Source organism: Copadichromis virginalis, linkage group LG14, assembly GCF_057382275.1.
Source record: "Copadichromis virginalis isolate Kocher_CV1m ecotype Utaka linkage group LG14, C_Virginalis_male_GT1.1, whole genome shotgun sequence".
NCBI lineage: Eukaryota > Metazoa > Chordata > Actinopteri > Cichliformes > Cichlidae > Copadichromis > Copadichromis virginalis.
The window spans coordinates 18,905,902-18,926,486 of record NC_140631.1 but is presented as its reverse complement, the minus strand read 5'-3'; the positions used below and the strand labels follow the sequence as shown (position 1 = coordinate 18,926,486).

Here is a 20,585-nt window from a genome sequence, read left to right as displayed (position 1 = left end):
CTGTGATCTTTGCTGCCCAGATCCATTAAGGGCAATTTGGTTAGCTATACTTCGCCTGTCGACAGGGATGCAGGACAGTCCTAGGGCTGTTTTAGGTTACCACCCTGTGATAAATACTCCTGGCAGGTATTACTGCACTACCTTTACATAACTGTCCCTTAGCTACTAAATGAATCACCAATAGATAAACATTAAAGATCAAGTGAAGTGGAAAAAAGAGGTCTTTTTGAAGCATTATTTTGGATTCATTCATTGTTGCAGTTAAATATTTTCAGTCACATTTCATGTCACAGGATATGTATCAAAATGGTATTTTAAGAATATTCAAATTTTAAAAAGCAATTTGTTAAGAGTTAAATATTATGATATGAACTAAGCTGCAATTTGTTAATATGCTGGGATAGTTGAAAGCTTGCAATATGCACACTGTAAGTATTTAAGTGTCTCCACTAATATACATTCACAAATATCTTTTTTTTTTTTAATCACATTTCAGGAATTTTTATGAAAACTAAATTGCATACCAGTTGCACATGCATTTCGTTTTTCTTCCCTGTCATATACTTTGGCATGAACGTTTTTTTACTTATATATATGATATATAAATAAACATTGAATCACATTAACTTGTCGAAGATCAAAGTTCTACCAAAATTATAATTAATTTCAATTACATGTAGTTGTAAATTAAAACGCTAAAGCTTAATGAGGTACTGTTGTTCCTAACCACTCATACATTGGAAATAGAGTTAAAAATGTGTGGCTTTTCATATTTTCCTCCTAAAATGTGAGTTCTATGAGTTAATATGTTTGGATATCTCGGCCTTGGTTAGAGATACAGTTTGATGCACTGTATAGGAAAATTCAAATCTTTTAGCAATGACTGTAAGGCTCAAATATCATTTTTAGCTGCTGAAGATAGTGACATGCAAAACGGACCTAAAAAGAAATTCTAGAGCTCTTTTAAAGCTTCTTTAAAAACATCTCTAAACCTTTATAAGTAAGAGGGTTTTTTCCCCCTCCAACCTGTATTTTGAGCCAGTTGTCACACTGAAGGTGATTCATTAAGTCCTCCTGTCTAAAGACAATCTAACTGTCACTGGCAAACCCGCTTACTGCTTTCGTGAAAGGTCTTGTTTTCATGCTGGGTGGACATCTGCCTCACTGTAGAGTTACACAAGGAGATATGCCATGCACATATGCCGCCTAATGGCATGAAAACTAAGTATAGACCTGTCTTTGTCTTTCATGAATCACTTTCAAGACAGGTTTTTTATTGACCGCAATCCAGTTATGATTTCTTTAAGTCCACCTATACAGTCTTATTACTGAGGCATTGGTTTGCAGGAGAATTGGATCTATGGTTTATTACATCTCAATATAGTAAACTGGGGCACTCAAAGTATTGTATGTGGGTAAGGATAAGCAGACAGGCAGCACAGACTGCAGTCACCCCTGTACATCCAGGTTTGAGGTTTTCACATCAACTTACAGAACATAGTGTATCTGTTTGAGTGGGCCATGTGTTTGCATTCAGTGGGACCTTGATGCTGACTAATCACAGGGCCTCTTTTGACTCACTGTGTGATTCACTTATACTCATCAGCAAATCAGTCCCACTGATGAATATATCACTGCCCCTGCACACCAACATTGCATTCATTTTTTTCTGCAGATATGCTGTATATGTTGTAGATGGAGAGCCAGCAGCACAGTTGTTTCAAATCATTATAAAAGTAACAATTACATAATTCGTGAGTAGTCTATTGATAACATTCTATAATCTATCAGTTATTTGTTGACACTTTCAAAAAAATGGCTTCATTGAGCCCAGGGTGGGTGACATTTTGAAGCTTTGTCTATTTAAATGTTTACAGTTTTCATTCAAAAACACTAAAATGATCATTCAACTGACAAAACAGATAGTTTTAGCAGCTCTGTTGAGTATTTCAAACTCAAGCTCCAGGGGTTTAGCTGTTTAGAGATGTAAACTCCAAAGATCTTAGATTAAATTCTCTGCAGAAGTTTGCTTTTCTTACATAGCTGCTTTTACTGGAAGCCTGCTTTTCAGGTTTTATAAATCAAGTGGTGTAATCTGTCTTCAATAAATTGCCTTCCTCCATCAGAGGCGTGATTGATTTTTCCTCTAGCTGTTCCAAAGTTAGTCTTGATTATTCTTGCTAAGGGGTTCCTTTTTCCTGTGCCCCACACCTCTGAAAAAGTACCAAAAAACCTGCTGAAGGAATTTGACACTGTGCATTTATTTGACTCGAGGTAAGCAGCATTATACCGAAGCATTAGCTAAATAACCTCTATTCTGTATCTGCCGGTATTACTCCAGTTAATCAATTTCTCTTGGTGAAAAAGTATCAAGTTTGATTACCTCACTGACGGGCATTGGGTCTGTACAAAGTGTTGCACAGCTTCAGGAAGCTGCTGGGAAGCTCAGTCACGGGCAAAAAGAGTGGGAAGCCATAGCCCTGACTCAGGAGGCAAATGTATTGCAGCGTAATACATTTGTATTATGTATTTGCTACATAGATGGAGGAGTGATTGAGATCCTCTGATCACCATAATTCATGCATACACTGTCTTGAGTCACTGGCAGCAGTTGAGTTAGCAAACTACCCAGTAATATATTGGTTTATTTATTAAATGCAGATAAAAATGTATATGTAAATAAATGAGCATTCACTAATTTTTATTATACGGTCATTTTATTGGAAATAGACAGAATATTAACCAAAAATCCAGAAAAAAATACATCACATGAAAGTTATGAATTAATTTGCACAATCTTCCATGAAGCTCCAGATTCAATTTCTTTTCATTTCCGAATAATCTCCCAAACCGCACTTCTTGCTGATGGTCTTGTAGCCCATTCTACCTTCTTTTGCAGGTCTAAAGTCTTGTCCCTGACGTCCTTTGACAGAAAAATCTGAGAATGGAAGAAGCTGATTTTGTGAGCAGGTGTGCTTAAATACAGTAGATCAGCGGTCCCCAACCCCTGTGCCAGTCCGTGAGTCGTTGAGCCTTGGATGTGAAATTTATGGTTTTCAGGGTTTTTATCGTTAACTTGGTTTCCCTGGGTCTTTTCCCGTGTTGTAGTTGTCTTATTTTGAAAGAAATATTTACGCGTTACCATAGCAACCAGAGAGCATTAAAGGGCAGAGAGGAGGATGTTACTCTCAATTTTGTTGGCGCATTTTCAGGAGCACGCTGCTAATAAAGTTACACAATTACACAGTGAATTCACGTTTATTATTATATTTACAAGATACCACAGTTTTTGTCTTGGTCATTAAAATGTTCCGTGGCACAAAAAAGGTTGGGGACCACTGCAGTAGATGAGATCAGAAGCATCTGTTGTTGAGTAATTGACTGATTGATTGTAATGGAAGCCAGATTTCCAGCTTTCTTGTAGGACATCAAATACTTATTTCACTCAATGACATGAAAATTAATGCCTAACTTTTATGTAATGGTGTTTTTCTTCTGACTGGTTGGTTGATGTTCTGTCTCCATTAAAATGAAAAACCATAAAAATTTGAAAAATTAGAAATTCAGCAGGAGATCAAATAATTATATCCCCCACTTTCCCTGAAGTTATTTTAAATTCCCTAAATTGGATGTTTAGCAGCTGATATCAGGACATATTAAGTCCCTTAGGCCTTGAAATTTGAGTCCAAGTGCTCACAAGTAACCACAGTGAAATAGCTGAGAGTGAGTTTCTTGGCCATCTTGAGACCAAGATCTGCTTTGTTACTCGTGAAAAGGTCATCTTGCCCATCTACAGAAACCACAACACATAAAAGGTTGCATTTAGTTCAACCATCCAGAGGATCATATTATAAATATTCTTCTCATTTACTCTTCTCTACCTTTACTGATAGGCCAAGCAAAAGAAGTGGAAGAAACTGATATGGAAACCTCAAAGGTAGGATGTATCTCAAAAGACACACACAGCAGTGATATTGTGTGGCAGTTTGGGTGTGAGTCATGTCTTTAAGGACAAACAGTACTTTCTAGCACATCATGCAGTCCTTCATTCTCTAAATGTACTTGCCTATAATATCATGTTTTTAATAATAAAAAAAAATACTTTCTTAACATAAAGACCTGCAAGTTATTACCTCTGAAAATGCCATGCTCAGGTCCACCAAGAGAGGGCACTGTTTTGACATGTCTTAAATCCCAAGATGCATTTCTGCCTTCCATCAGCCTCTTATGGTCCTCAGATTTCACAGTGAGGAAGATCCAGGAGCAAAACTGCTGTTGCATCATTTAACGATCATCCTGATCCTGATCATCATTTCAGGAGCGCAACCCAGTTATGTGAAACTGTGCTTGTTCTTGCATCCAGAATCTAACTACCCAAAAGCCTCGCTGAAAGGACATGGCTGTAGGCAAACTGGAAAGATTAAAAAAGAAGTTACACGCCACTGATTATGCAATATCAGTTTATTAGTGAAGCGAGGTTTTACTCAGCCTGTCTATAATTGCGCAGTATCTTCTATCTTATTTCCTAGTGTTTTGGGATTCACTCACTCAGGACTAAATGTCAGAATATCTTTGTTCCAGTTCTGCTTCTTGATTAACTTTCTCTCGAGAGTCCTTTCCTGGCACCGCCGTATCCCATTCTTATCCAGTTTATAATAAAATTTCACGAGTGCTTAAAGCATGTACCGTACATCAGAATCAATTTCCTGCACATGATTATTACCAGCAGGAGATTATGTTGTGAATAATACCGTACGTTTCTAACGACCAAGCTGATTTTTATGAAAGTTAGTTGGAGCATTTGCGAAGAAATTCCTCATAACACTAAGTCATTAGAGGACTCTGTCCCTCTCCCTTGAATTTGACTGTATTGATGTAATCCACTGTTTCCAGTTTTCACCCACAAAATAGGCTTGTTGTGTAAATAAAAGAAAGATGAAAAAAGAATTGAGAGGAGTGCATCAATGCAAAATTGAGACCTTGTTGTTGCTTTGTCACCATGAGTGACACAGATCAGTTGTGTGGCTCAAAATAGCTCAAACGTAGTTGTTGAATGCCTTATTGACGACAGCGGCATAGCAACGAGTAGTACGCAGTGTATGTGTGTGTGTGTGTGCTCAGGTGGGCCTTAGCATTTTGTTTCACGGACTACATCTGCGTGTTTATGTGAAGAAAGCACCCAAGGTCCACATGTGGCCCTGAAGCAGCAGTTTGGGCTGCTTCTGATGGTAGCAGGGTCGTCTCTGGCAACAGCCCTGACTGACTAGAAGTGAGGGTTGTCGGGGAGGGGTCAGTCAATATCTCTTCACCCAATACCTTATCTCGCCACTGCTCTATAGCCAGAGTCCTTTCATATAAAAATAGCATCCCTCACTCAGCCTTCAAGCTTTTGCTTCAGAGCGGACGAGTGTTTGCACGTCATTGGCACCTAAATACCACTGATAAACGCGCTAATGTAGACCGAACGCCATCATAGGGTGGACACTAGACTTCAAGTTAAGTTAAACCCAAGCAAGGACATGAGTAAGAGCATAAAGACACAGATGGGTTATTCTTTCACTCATTGGGGGCTATGAGTGTTGAATGTTGAATGAGCTCTCTGACAAAACCTCGTCTGATTGTGCTGGCGTCCACACCACGGCATTTCTCACTTCTTAAAGACAAGGTCATCTGGACCTTTTTCATACACAGACACAAAGAAAGATGTTGGTGACAGTGAGAAGGTTTTTGATATTCATACCAAAACAAATCAAGTACTGATAATAAAAAAAGGAACAGAGCTACTTTAATCTTGGGTATATATAATGAAATATTACTTTCCAGTAAATGGAAAGCACGGCTTCCCCAGACGACTCTTTGACATTTCTGTCCTTAGACAAAAGTGTCAGCAATGCAGTGTTACAGCAGCAGCTAAAACCTATACCGTACACTACTGGATGTGGACTAGATCTGGAGAGATCAGCGAAACCCGATCTGTGTCATGACATCATTTTTCTGAATGGCGCATCTGTGTATTTGAGGAGCTCAGGGTCATGGAAGTGATGAGTCACTGATGTGGTGCATTAGAGAGTAGACGTTACACTTTTCTGTTTTTTTTCTGCTGGTAACTAAATGACATCATGATTAGTGAATTCAATTGTTTGAACCTCAAGGAGTCACGATTCGTGAAGTCAAGCGTTTCAGACCTCTCACGCAATTTATTCCTTCAAAGGTCAATGCACTTCATTAAAAGCCTCTTAAAAGTTGCCAGGTAGCTGCATTTCAGCCAAAAGAGGTGTATTTTAACATCATGTGTTAGCATAAGTTTCCAAGCTAAAATGCCTTTTCTGCTCCATCCATTAGTCAGCTGTACCATGGATGGATGGATGGATGGATGGATGGATGGATAATCCCTAAAAAGAAAAATTTAGGTTGGAGGCACTTCTCCGTTCTAAACACATATAGAGATCCATAAGAGATATAAGATTTTTTTTTTTTTTTTTATAAACTACACAAGAAAAAAGAAAGTGTAAGTCAGGGGGTTTTCAAAAAGATTGAATATCAGTATCACGTTCCACAATTTTATGAGTGAGGCTGCCAATAAATGAAGCAGCATTGAGGTTTATCATAAGCATCTTCTTAAAGTACTCAGGATGGGAGACGAGCAGAGCTCACACAGTGGCTGCTAAAATCATTTTAAGCATCATTAGCAGCTTACAGCGGGAAGGAGATTGAAGACCAAGCACAGTAGTTTAGTTAGTAGTAAATATATTACATAAATATATTACAAGGTGTCAGTTTGCAATTTGAAGATGTTTGAAACACACTCAGTAATGACCTGAGGAAATATATAATTTCTACTGATGGGAATGACTGAGTGACACCATCAGATGTCCTCCATTCACACTGTTAGTGGGAGTGGAGCTGCCATCGATCAATTTTATGAAAAGTTAATCAAGAAGTACAATGGGCCCAGATCGGTGCACAAATCACGCTTAAAGGTTTTTCGCACACAAATCAATGATTTATCAATATTTTTTTCAGACCAAAATTTGTTCATATTTTCCCCAAAAAATGTCCCTCTGACCAGTGAAGGCCTGGCAGGCTTAAGACATGCAAAGTATTAAGTGTTCAACAGGAATTCTGCTACTAGTATTTTCTTGTTATTGTTATTGTTGTTGCCTTTTGGTCATTTTTTCAATGCTGCCTAAAAGACCATAAACCACAAAGTGCTTAGAATTGCAACTAAATAAAGCAAAAAAAAAAAAAAAGACACTGAATATCAGAAAACCAAACACTAAAAGGAAACGTGTAGACTTTTATCTTTTCATTTAAATCTATTCCAGTATTCCTTATCTGATCTCACCCTATGTTAAATTGTCTATTGTCTAATAGTCTAATTTTTTGGCACTATCCCAGGGAAGCTGGAGAAACTGGATTTTCCTTTTCCCCTATTGCAGGGAGTTTCTCATCTCCAACTGACAGATCACGCACTCTTTTGTCCTCCACCTGTTTTCTTTTTTTACTTGTAGTCTGTTAGTCTCTTCTTACCTTTCTTTTTCTCTTTTTTTTTACTACCACAGTATCTGTTTAATTTTAAAACATACTTAGATCCTCTGTTATTTTAGTCTGAGCCATGCTTTTTCATTTGTTTGTTTTATTTGTTTTGTTTTGTTTTTACTCTCATTACTCCCATGGAACCACTTTTGTAACCTTTGTCTTCTCTGACTTCCTCTTTGGACACAATAGTTTTAGTTCTGCTAGTCTGCTTCACATATATGTAGCTGGCACAACACTGTTGGTTCAGAATGAATCTGATGTACTAACAAGTGCACAGTGATAAGGACAAAATAGGCTGGTGTGCACGTGTAAGAAACCTGACGGTAATTTTGCGTGCACACTTTTTTGTGCAGGGTAGGAATGTTTCCATGCACATGTTTGTAAATGAAGGCCAATATCTCAAAACCACGATTAAGCTTTACTGAAGCTAAAAAATTGGACTAGTCTACCCATATTGTTTAAAAGCTGTTACCTTACAAACTAGGCTATTTCCATGTGTTTGGGGCTATTTATCAAATATTCAAACTGGTGTTATTTTTCACTATGTTTTGCTGAAGAACAGTGAAATGATTTGAAATGAAATTATGGATAAAATCCAGATTTAGATCATAAAAGAAAAAGAACTACAACTCTACCAGACTCCAGCTACCATGTTACTGTTTATAATGTGTTGTCTACTTACTAATCCTCAAGCCTACACCCACGTTGTTGTTTAGGTTTTTAATCCCAAAATCCCGTTCTCCTCCTTTTCTCTTCTTTGTTTAGTAATTATGGATGTGTGCGTTGCAGGTTTGTTTTAAAAGAAACATCGACCCATTTCCATCTTGCTTGTTTCAGCAGAAACAGGAAGTGGAAGGCTGTTTTTTGGGGGGGGGGTTTAAAGAGTGCTTTAATGTCAGCACGTGCAGTACTTTGTTCTTTTATTCATGGCACACGTGCCAAGCAGGCAGAAGGCCATCTGTACTTTACTTTATCACTTTGTGGGTCAACCTGATATTGAACGTGACTGTCCCTTTGCAGTGTTGCTTGATTCTTGCCATTAAACATAAACATATTTTACCATTGGATCAGTCTGGTTTTCCTTACACTACTTTTATTTTTATGTCAGTGTTGGCCGTCTGCATATTGTCTCTTTTGTCCTCCTCGGTGCGATGCCTGCTGCTTGTGTGTTTTCAACAGAATATTAAATTTCACTAAGCCACCCTGAGCTGATGTTTGTTGTGTGCTGTTGTCCGATGTTTGCATCTGTTCAGACTTATTCTTACTGTGAGACGTTGGCTGTGTCCCCGGCTTATCTGTTGCTTCTGTTAGTCGTGCACGTCAGCTTGCATCGCTGTGTCATCATCTCATCTCAACATCGCTCATATGACTTAAGGGTTTTATTCATTCCTCTTCACATTATAATCATGAACGTTTAGTAACGTTTGAGTTCACATACTGACGTTTTTTAATCTCTATTTTTCACTGATTTGGTTTTCATCTTATTCCAAATGTAATGTTTGTATCTGTTTGTCTTTTTTCTTCTTCCTTCAAACAGCAAACTACAAAGAAATGCTATTGTTGATGTGTACCCACGTGCATATACGATGTACGCCTGTGTTTGCGGGCTGTAAAAGTGTGCTCTCTCTCCCCACGCTGTGACCTTGGGAACTCAGATTATCCAACATGGTCAGTTAATCGATAAACAAAACTGTCAGCTGGTCACGTGACCACCAATTCCCCCTCTGTGGTCACAGAGTAAAGATGAACGTGGGAGGGTCATCCATATTGACAGAAACCAGTGCGAGAGTAATCCATTCTCAGCTTCAGAGTAAGAAATGCCCTGCGGGCAGAATGAGTGAGTCACACTCAGCACACCATCCAATCCCACAAGGCAGTGTAGAGGGATTAATGCAGATTATCTGCCAATGCTATTCTTAGATATAAATGAAAAATCTCTGGATCAGATTATGGTTCAAGGAATGCTAAAAACGAAGCTGAGAAATCACATGACCAGTGTTTTGCAGACTTACAAGGACCTACTATCCGTAACGCCTATTCAATAAAATACTGTATTAGTGTAAATAAACATAAAATTTTATGTCTTTGGGTGAAAAAAGGAAATGTTGAACACATTATTTATTTAACATTTAAAGTTTATTTTAGAGTTTATCCTGACAATAAGTCATTTTTCCTGATCCCATATTGAATACTTTTATAATAACACTTTATCTGAACATAACAAATATTTTTCTGCAGAAGACTCAGCTACTCAGTGACCAGCAGGTGGCGTCGGTGAGACTCAAACAGTCAGTGACTGTTTGAGTCTTCACCAGAGGAGCTGTCCTTTCAGCACCCCGTGTCTCCTGTGTCTGAGCTCAAGCCCTGTCAAGATTCAAACTACAGATACACACGAAGAAACCTGTGATGTAGAAAAATCAATGAAGTTTACAAAGGCAGCAGAACTAGTAAAATGTCACAGAGACCCATCTGGTGATAGTGACAGAAATGAACAATGCATGCTCCGTGTTGCAGTTGCTTTACAATAGCTGGGTTCTGCTTTCATTAAAGACTGAAAGCCTTGGCAGGTGACATCTCACTCCCTAATCTGTGAAAGACTCCCTGGAATTTTCCAGAAATCATGACCGCCACTAATCTTACATGGAACATATTCACATCATAATTTTTTTCATTATTTTTATTCTTTTATTTATTTAGTTCCCTGGGTTTTTTTTAGCAGTCTAAAAAAAGGTGTGCACCATATGGCCACTGTGTGAGATGAGTCTTTTTATTTGAATGAAGTTCAAGCTCTCACAGCTTTATCCTGGGAGAGCGATTAGAGTGCTCTCACCTCACTTCCTTCCCTCTTTTCCTTTCCTCACTTTTTGCCCCTTTCTCCACAGTCCTATTGCATTCACATTAGCTGCAAATGCTGGCTAACAGTAGAGAAAGAGGCTGTCCATCTGTCTGCTCTTGCCCACTCCTGGTGAAGCGATGAAAGTTGCACTCACTGAGCGTTGTCACCGTGAGAGTTTTTCATGATAAAAGTAATCACAGTGGGGTCTGGGGGCCTTTTGAGAGTGAGCAGCTGCTGTCTATTCCCTCTTATAGTCATGGAGCACAATTTGCAATCCTCTGAGATAAGACATGCTCAAATGTGCAAAGATGAATTTATGCTGCTGACATATTATAGACATTAGAAATTATTTGCCAGACTTCTGTAAAATAATGTATAGCAGCTCAGTATCATTCACAAAACCGCAAAAAAATATAGATTTTCAAAAATCTTGCATGCTTACATTATTCAGCACTTCTTAATGTGTGCATTAGCAACCACATACACTCACAGTAATCCACCAGTTAGCAATCTCCATCCAGAGACGGTGTATGGGTGCATGATGTAGACACAGATACCTGCTAAGTAACGTGTTAAATATTAGAAGCGGTGAAGGTTAACTGATTTAACACAATATGCGTTCCCAAATACTCGATATAGAGATACAAGTTCTAGACTCACATCTGAGTAGATTATGATGTTGTTCCCTCTCTCCTACATATAACTTCTGATTTGTTACAGTTCAGAGCATGATTGCATTGCCATAAATAGATGAGTTGTTATACTCCGCTGCCACGGCTCATACTTTAATCAGAAATCTCGGTGGCGTTAATGCAGCATTATAGCAACACAGGAGTTTTCTATGTGTGTAGCGAGGTGTTGGCTTAGAACTGTCTTTAACTTTGGCCTACTGGCTGTGACTGGAGCATATTAATGTTATTCACAGACTGAAGTACTCAATTTTATCTGTATTATCTGCGTGCTATCATTTTATTTATTGGTCAGGCATGTGCTCACTCACGTGGCAACATCTACATTTTAGAAATCAAAGTGAGTGATTGAAGGTCAGTGGCTCAGGCTGAGTTCAATAATAACTTATTATAACGAAACTGTGCTTTAATAAAACTGCTTACACAGTTTAACCATAGGTTGTGATAATAAAACAAATGTATTCAAACAACAGAAAAAGACATCTCTCCAAAACAAACACGTTTCAGTAAAATAAGAGGTCTACATTCGAATCAGAATCAGAATACTTTATTAATAATTGAGGAAATTATTAGAATTGTTATTCTAGATCTTTAGAGCATGTGTGTGTTGCATCTGTTATGGTATTAGTCACCCCTAATGAGGTGTAATTCGTGTGCAGTGCTTTAAGAAGATTAAACAGGAAGAATGGGCTGCACCTTCACCCAGCGTCGGTGCTAAAGTCAGTCATAGTTTTTGATGACAGCTTCTGTTAAAGTGAATGATCAGCTGCTCTCTGAACCCTGTGGCCTCAAGTGATCCAGGGAAGAGATAAGCGGCTACTTCTGTGTTCAGTGGACCGCAAACTTGAAAGCACGAAATACTCAGCCATTCGTTTATGTGTCCTTTTTTTGTATTAGTGGCCTTTGCTATATTTTACAGCCATTCAATGGTTGCGAGGCACAGACTGTAGTTCAAAGATGAGCGAGACAGATTTGTCACTCCACATTTCTGGATATTTTCTTCAGAAAGTTGAGTTATCATTTATAGATCGTCAACCTGCTGCTCACTGATATAGTTTAAGATTAAAATGACTGACCTCACTGAGCTCAGTGTTATGATGTTCATGCGCTAAGCCTAACGGGGCGGAAATAATAACATATGATTCTGAAGGGGACCAATCGCCCTTTTTCTCAAATATCCTCAAAATGTCCCCACCGTTTGTTGGTAATTTAATTAAAAGCTTTTGATTTTACTACTACCATGCACCAGTGCCTGAAAAATAATGAGCAAATGGAATCATAATCATAATCCCATAACTAAAATATACTCTAGTTTTTTGAGTGGTTTGTTGCTTTAGCTTAGCAGAAGCTGCTGCTAAAAAAGCCACGTGTAGGTATAATAAATGTCAAACACTGCACTTCTCTCAAAAATAAAACTACAAATCTTTTGGAAAACTAGAATAACAGCATAATACACTCACTGGCTAGGTTGGATAGCTCCCATTATTTGTTGACTGGGCAGTTATTGCTGACAGGCTTATGAACCCAGCACCCAGAACTATCCCCCCACCAAATAGGGCAGTTTGATTTAAAGTCAAGTTACTGCAGTTATAAAACACTTACTAGCCAACTAAGCAAACTGAGTTACCATGAAGGCCATTGGATTCATCATGTGTGCAGGCCACATAGCTATAAACACAAGTACCCCACTACACTCAATGCATTAAGAGATTAACAGGGTTAGCCGCTGACACAAATCAGGGGTGGAGACGAGTACGAGAGGAAAGAATTGCAGCAGGTTCCCTCAAATAATGCTGTTCTTGTATAGTCGGAGTTGAGCACAGGGGTAAATGCAAAGAGGATGTTATAGCAGGAGCCTACCACCCTGCTCTAGCCCTCTCTGCTGGGCTAGTTATGCTTATCTTGGAGAGAAATAGAGAAAGAGAGCCATCTAGGGAAAAGGACAGAGAGAACAGGAGGGAGGGGGAGGGAGGGTAGAGATCCTGCGCCTGCTCATAGTGAGCACAGCAAGTGCAGCTTTCATCCGCAGCGGAGGCTGAGGCAGGGAGAGTTAGAGTGAGCGAACAGAAGCTTGAAGCGACAGTGTGCGAGCCTGATTGAAAGCCGACCAGGCTTTAAAGAAAGGAGCAGCAACTAGCCATGTTGGCTTTTATTTGCAATCACTAGCCCTCGTGCTTCTGCTGCATGCTGCAGCTTGCTTTGCGAATGTTGCAGTGCAGGTCACCTCCTTCTCTTTTGGGAAAAATGAGGAACCCCAGGGAGGTGTGAATTTCTGGCACAAGTGCTCAGCACTGCGGCATCTTGATCCGAGCGAAGGAATGTAGCAGAGAGGTTGGAGAAAGCCGAGAGGATCATCCATCCAGACTTCGGTTCCCGACCATCCGTCAGCCTGTGCGTGTCTCTCTTCCCTTCTTCTCCCTGTGCATCTCTCCTGGTCTGTGTATGGGAGGTGAGGCACTGGCAGGCTGTCAGTCAGCATGCGGCGGTGTGAACGGGCAGCCCAGTGCCCACAACACGCTATGGATATCAGACACTCCTCGCTGTACTAATGAAAGGCTTCAAGCTCGCCTGGTAAGAAAAGACAAGGAGATGTGGCACTCCGAATGTGTGTGTTTGAAATGTTACCGTTATTTCCTCCCCCAAATAGCCGTGAGGCTGTCATGAATGCAAAGCACAACCCAGTCCAGCATCTAGATGTCTGGGCTATTTTCTGGTATTTTGTCCTCTGTGGCTTTAATAACATATGTCATCCTAAGATGACATTCTCTTTAATGAGGCTTGATGGATGTTTATTTAGCTGTGCTTATTAAATCGAGCACATATCCGTCTGTCTAACACCTGTGTATTTCTACACCCTTATGTAAATCGCTAGAAACTGGCATGTAATGAGGGCTAGATCAGGACCAGTAAGCTGTGACCAGAGCGTGTGCATCCGGTGGGGCCAGTGTGGTGTAGCGTGTTTTTCCCGCTGTGACTATAGCGACCCTGCTCTTCTCCCCTCTGGCTGGCTCAGTGTGAAAGGAGCAGCTGAGGAGAGACACTCACGTGGCTGCCTGGAAAAGAGCATGCACATGCTCCCTCGGTCTCTCCGCGGCTTTCGCTCTCGCCTTCCCCCCTGCCTGTTTTCCTGCTCCTTCCTTATCACACATAGACACACAGATTCAGCACCAGCAAGTGATTCTACTCTCACTTTCTTTTCTAGCCTGTCTTGCTGCACTGTGCGCTCCCCGTGCACTCTTCTATCGTCCATCTTTTTATCCTCTCCTCCGCCTGTGTTTGTTTATGCTCCTCCTCCTCCTCTTGCTTGATATTTTTAGAGACGAATTACGGCACACTGCAGGAAGAAAAAAAACTGGAGGGGGAGCAGTTTCGGCAACGTGCGTCCCACTTCCTTCCTTCCTTCCTTCCTTCCTTCCTTCTCACTTTCATGAGGACTTCTTCTCTTTCCTGCAGGACGTCTTCTTCTTTTTTCCTAATGTCTCTCTTTCATTATCTCTGTTTTCTTGCGTCTCTTCTCTTTTTCATCTCTTTTCTGCTCTTTTCTGCACATGCTATTGATGTCTTTATGATCTGTTGCCTGTTTCACATTTATCACTGAGATGATTGAGCACTAAACTCACTACTGTCAGTATTTATGACACTATTCTCCATCCTTCAAGGAGCAATCTGCTTTGTAGGCAAAACAGTGCGACCTGCAGGTCATTCCATACCACTATCACTTCATTTTGTTATTAAGGTTATAAATCAGGAGCTGACACTGGACATGCAGTTCTTATTAATATCAGTGGGATGAGGACATATCTGCACTCATCAATGTATTAAAGAAATCCAGTGTGGGGTTTGTTGATTACTTACTAATCAGAAGACATGGAATAGGGAAGAAGAAGAGAGACAGGATATGTGCGCACATGTTTGTGTGTGTGTGAGAAAGGGAAGGGGGAAGGAGGGAGATTGCTCAGGATTTGACGGTGTCCGCAGTGTATGGATGTTTGCTCTTGGTATGACATTTGGCCTGACTTAAATCTGCTCACAAACACACACACACACATTTACTCGCACGCAGATGTGCACATACAGCCAACAGCAGCTGTAGCAACAAGGCACTGACAGCAAGCTAGAGCTGGAGCTTACTCACTGCACGTGGCACGAGCCAGTTGTTGCTGCAGGATAGGTGGACAGACTGTGAGTGTGCAGACTCACATACAGAAACGTGTGTGTTTTGCTTCGCCCCAAACATGTCTAGTTAGTTGTTTAGCTCCTCTGTCTATAACGACATTACTGATCGTAGATGGCGAATGCATGTCCTTCCCCTGCTTCGCGTCATGCTAAGGCAGCAAGTGGCATTGAGGAGTCGTTCCATCCACGACTTGGATTTGTATTCCCCTCTGCGGCTGTGGAACAGAGCTCTGTCACTACCTCAGCTATCTGCATGTATGTGCTGTGTCCGTATACACTGCTGTCATACACAGAGTCAAAACAGCAGGGATATTTAGATACTCACACCTAGCAAAGCATTTGCATAGATGCTTTAGATCCTCATGTGCATACATAGAATCCAAAGCTTCGGGCAGTTAATATCCAATGCTGAGCTCTCTGGGCTATTTTAGGCTGACTTGAAAATTGTAGCTCCCAGGCCTCTGTACAGAGAACGTTTAATTTAGCACAGTATATGCATGGTGTTAGAGAGAAGGAAAAGACTGTGCCTCTGTGTGAACTGCTGATTGTCCAGCTGGTCCTCCAGAGCCATTAGAGGTGTCAGATGTGATCAACCCCCTGCATTGAAAACAAAAGCATGAAATGTCAAGAGACAAGATTTTGTAAGGAATAGGTGCAGCATCTTGGACCCAGCTGCAGAGTCAGAAATAGACCACTGCACCAGCAGGCAAGGCCACAGTGGACTCCCAGGTTTACTACAGGGGGCTCCGCAGTGTAGAGAAACTGCAGAAGGCTTTCCCGTCCAGCCTCAGCTGATTATCTCCCTTTCTCTCTTTTGTCCCCCCATCCCCCTGTTTACTTATTTTATTAGTGCATCCTTGCCACAAGCCATTTGTCATCACCGATTATACTCTGTACTGTTCCACAGGCTGCATCCGATGCAGCAAGCTTTTTTTGTGTCTGCAGTGTGAGCGGATATGATTGACGAAGCCAGAATTATTGATTCACAAAGTCAATGAAAAACACAGAGATGGTTACATAACAGCACTTAGGGATATAGGAATAATGCATACATTAGCAGTTCAGGGTTCAGGTTACCTAAGTAGGAAGGCTAGGAAGTTTGGTTATATGTGAATAAATAAGGAATAACATTTTAAAAGACTTTTTTATATATTTATTTCTATATATTTTTATATATATTTCTGCAATCTTAACGGCCCCACAGTCAGTAGACTATGAATATTTCAGGAACCAGAAAACTGGTTCATATACACATATATAGCATATACTTTCCTCTTTCGCCATCAGCCTAAAAACAGTACCTTTACATATGCATCTCTCACAAAGCCCCTCTAAACAAAGAGACTATATATTTTATTAGACTGGGTCATGAAAGTCTTCAGGGCACACACAGTGGTAGCTATAGATGCATAATCCGCAGTAATGTGGAGATGATGCATATTTGTGTCTCTGACATGAGCAGAACCTTGTAACCATGAAGGACTTGAAAAATTTGGCATATATTAGAGAGATGAAATATCCAGATTGACCAGTGAAGTAAAGTTAACATTGATACAATGGAGATGCTGTATTTTACAGCATTACCTCAGTCAGGTGGAGTAGTTATTAATGTATGCGTCCATATGCACCAGGTTAAATTCAAACAGGTTTTAGGGAACTAGTGTAAAAAAGCTTTTGTTTAATACTAACTGTCAGTAAATAAGAACTTGTGTTTCACTTAAAACCCAGAAAAGGATGAAAATGTACACACAGAAGACGTTTGTCTAACAAATCAAGTTCTAACAGTATGAATTAACCTTTTATTTTTTTCAATGTAAAGATCACATTCGAGATCATATGATTACTGGGTGTTGGAAACTGTTGCTTGAAGAACTGGTATTCATTGATTATCATCTTTGTTTCTGTAAAACGAATCAATTGCTCGTATCGGCTTAACTTTAGGATAGAAGTGCAGCATAACAGCATGAGAACACCAGGGTGTTCCTGTGTTTCTCATCAAAATATTTAATTACATATTTCAAACATTAGTAGTAACACTACTTACTTATTTGACTTTCAAACTTCAAAAATACTTCACTTTGTTTCCCTCGCCCTACCTCCTGCCCAGAGCTTTGTCACCCAGCCTGCTTCCGCCTGTGTATCCCTTGCAGATGGCAGCGGCTGTGCCACGTCCCACTGGGACAAAGTGTCCTACAGGGGCCTAATCCGGTTGCCACTTTCCCGTCCCTTCCTGTCCCTCTCTGACACCTTGAGTTCTCAAATTACCTCATCAAGCTGTGGTTTGGAATTTAATTCGGCATGTTTAATTATATCAGCGTTTAAAACAGCTCCCTGTACCCAGAGGTGACAGCTTCAATAAGAACCCAAAAATTGTTACAGGCCTTCCTATGTTAGGTTGTCTCACAGAGAGGATAATTAAGCATTTTAATTAAGCCTGGGACTAAAGTTATGCTTGTGGGAATAGATTGAAATAGTTTTAGGAAAGGTAACCTATATAATGCCCCGCATGTTGTTTTTTTTTTTTACTGTGTGGACACACTGTACATTGATGCAGAAAGTGTTATGTCAGTCTTTCAGTCTCCTTTATTTGGTAAAAAAAAAAACAAATGGAAACACCGATCATCAGCTTGAACTCTTGGGATGTTTTTGATTGCTAATAGCGTGTTTAAATACTGCATCAGCACCCCCCACCCCCCCTTTCTGACTCACGAACACACCACCCTCCAGCTCTCTACTTCTCCCTCGACTTGGGAACGTTTCAAGTAGCGGTGCACATGAATGGCTTGACAGGCTGCCATGGTAGCTGCACGGCCGACACAGTCAGGCTGACAGACATTTCCGTCCCAGCGAGGCATCGTCACATTGGTGTCGTCATGACAACTCTGTAAACAGCACGCCTTCCTCTCAAAAATCATAGGAGCCTCTAACGTTTGTGGTGTGTTTTGCGTACATCATCAGCAAAATGAACTGTATGAAATCAAATGAATTGTTTTTTAAACCTGTCAATCATCATTACGTAGCTGCAAAGGAGCAGCTACGTAAACACCACACACTACCATGTCTGTGAGTGTGTGGTCAATTTGACCATCTGTGTATCCCCCGGGTTCAACAACAATGAGAACAGAGGTTCTCTAAGTAGGTCACTTGTTGGTGTGAGTCTGGGCGGGCTTATCACGGCACACAGTAGTCCAGCTCAGTGGACCAGCTCCCTTTGTTCCACAGCACAGCTCCGCTGAGCGCTCCCACAGAGGCAGCCAGCAATGCTGCAGCCCCAGGGTCAAGTCTTTCCAGCAGCACAGCTAAAGGTTCAGTTTGCTTCTTTTTACAGACACAGAGGTGATTACTGACTGCGATAGCCTGCATGTGTAAATGGCTGTGAATGTGAATTCATTACCTTAAAATGACTTTTCCTGGCATGTGTGGCATGTGACAGGTTTCTGCTGTTGCAAGCTTATTATAGTCTCACAACAATGTGCAGTTAGAAGTAAATCATAGTAATAATTAATAAAGTAGTAAATATAAACAAACATTTTAGGTTTCACATAGAACAGGTTCACCCATAATAATTAGAAACCAGTTGTACCTCATTAGGGTTTCATTCCAGTCCTATAGCCAAAACCTTGCATCTGTTTGACTTACATGAAGGTGTAAATATGTCTAATTCGATAAGTTATAGATAACAACAGAATTTTAATGGCTCACAAAGCTGGCATGTGAATGATTGTGTGATTTTGTGTTCAGATATTTTTCCATTTTCAGTTTATTTAAAATAATGTAATCAGGTAATTATTGTCCGCACTGTTGCCTCACACCAAGAAGGTCCTGAATTCGATTCCGACACCTGGCTGCGTGGCCGGCTTCCTCCCACAGTTAGTGGGGTTAGGTTAATTGGTACATGGTTCGCTAATCCCAAACCCACCAGCGTAAATACAGTTATACTGTATGCACGTTTAAAAAACTAGAAACTGGAAAAGAAAGTCCAGTACTGATAGTATTTAATGCTAAGCAGAGGTAGGAAGCACCAACATTAGTTTAACATTGCTATAAAAACTAAATGCAACAAAAATAACAGAAACAGGCTTTAAAATTTCGAGCAGGTCGTGACGTCTATGAAGCCTGTGACTAGTTTGTGAGCTTAGATCCTGGAAGCATCAGACTTGGGTGAAGGGAGGGGACTGAGCCCTTCTACACATGAACACATGAGATAAACAGGAATGCTGCAGCACCCTGTAGCAAAATGGCCGTATGAAAATGGAACTAGTGTGACTATGAGTCATCACTGTGATCAGTTTAATGGGATTTAGGGATGGTTTATTTTGTTATTTACACATCCACTTCTCCTGCTGTGCCATGTGAACTCCATAAGAGGCCAATCTGTTTTTGTAATCTTGTGTTTTTACCGTTTAAATCAGCGATGCCTTTTATATTCAGGGGCATGTTTGATTATTGCTGCACTCTTTGCTTTAAAATGCAAAACAATCAGAGGTGAGATCAAGTTCAGGAAGCACTCTCCACTACAGCAGGAATGACTAATGACAGGCGTCGCACACGTGTGTTACAATGCAAAGTGAACTGCTTGTATATCTGCATTAAAATGGATAGCAATGATACAGCTTCTTATTTTAATCTTTATTTATTCATTTGACCATGAGACAAAGTGGAAACACAGAATGCTTTAGGAGCTATGGAGTGAAAGTTCCACAGATGAATCGCAGGTTAATCCTAAATATTTGTTGGACACATACAGGGAGCGTCAGCAGCTATGATTTTTTTGAAATATATGAATTTGGGTTACTTCTAGTATTAGAAAAAAAACACCGTGGCTTTGTGCATGTGTGTGGGTGTGAAACATGAAATGTGTTTACCACTGAGAAATGGGTGGCTCATTATGCGATTTCGAAGGAGCTTCCAGTGTAAAGTGACCTGAATGCCGGTGATGTCAGCCCCTCCAATTCATGAAACACATGAATAATTGAGGAAGAAGCAGGCTCAGTGCACCGGCGCTGGGCAGAGATGGAATGCAAAGTGAAAGCCATCTCTTTCCTCATTAGCTCCGTCTCTGTCTCTCACCCGCTCTCGCTCTAGCCTGCCTCGCACATTCTCTTCTATCTATTGTCAGCCTGCAGCCCTGAAATTCTGTGACCCAGCAGCAGCGATCGCAAGAGGAAGAGCCTCGCTTGGATACTAGGAGAGGCAATAAGCAGACAGATGATCCAATGGCTGAGAGAGCAGAGGAAGAAAAAGGGGGAACGGAAAAGTGCAGCTTGCTAAGAGAGAACGGGAGCTTATCAGCCCGTATCTGACAAAGGAGAGGCGAGCGCATGATAGAAAGAGAAGAACTAGGT

The 20,585-nt window shown here is 40.5% G+C and overlaps 1 protein-coding gene across 8 annotated transcripts in view; it reads left to right on the top strand.

Annotated features, from left to right (window-relative positions):
* The window catches only part of gramd1bb (GRAM domain containing 1Bb), a 112,563-nt gene that overhangs the window by 63,483 nt on the left and 28,495 nt on the right, over positions 1 to 20,585 (top strand). The window contains exon 2 of one of the 8 annotated variants that reach the window (XM_085429753.1): positions 3,894 to 3,937. The exons of 6 other annotated variants lie outside the window; for them this stretch is intronic. In XM_085429753.1, coding sequence (XP_085285879.1) covers positions 3,894 to 3,937 — 44 coding nt within the window. Of the gene's footprint in view, positions 1 to 3,893; positions 3,938 to 13,085; positions 13,636 to 20,585 lie in introns of those variants that run through there. One more of the 8 variants, XM_085429754.1, reaches the window with a different exon arrangement.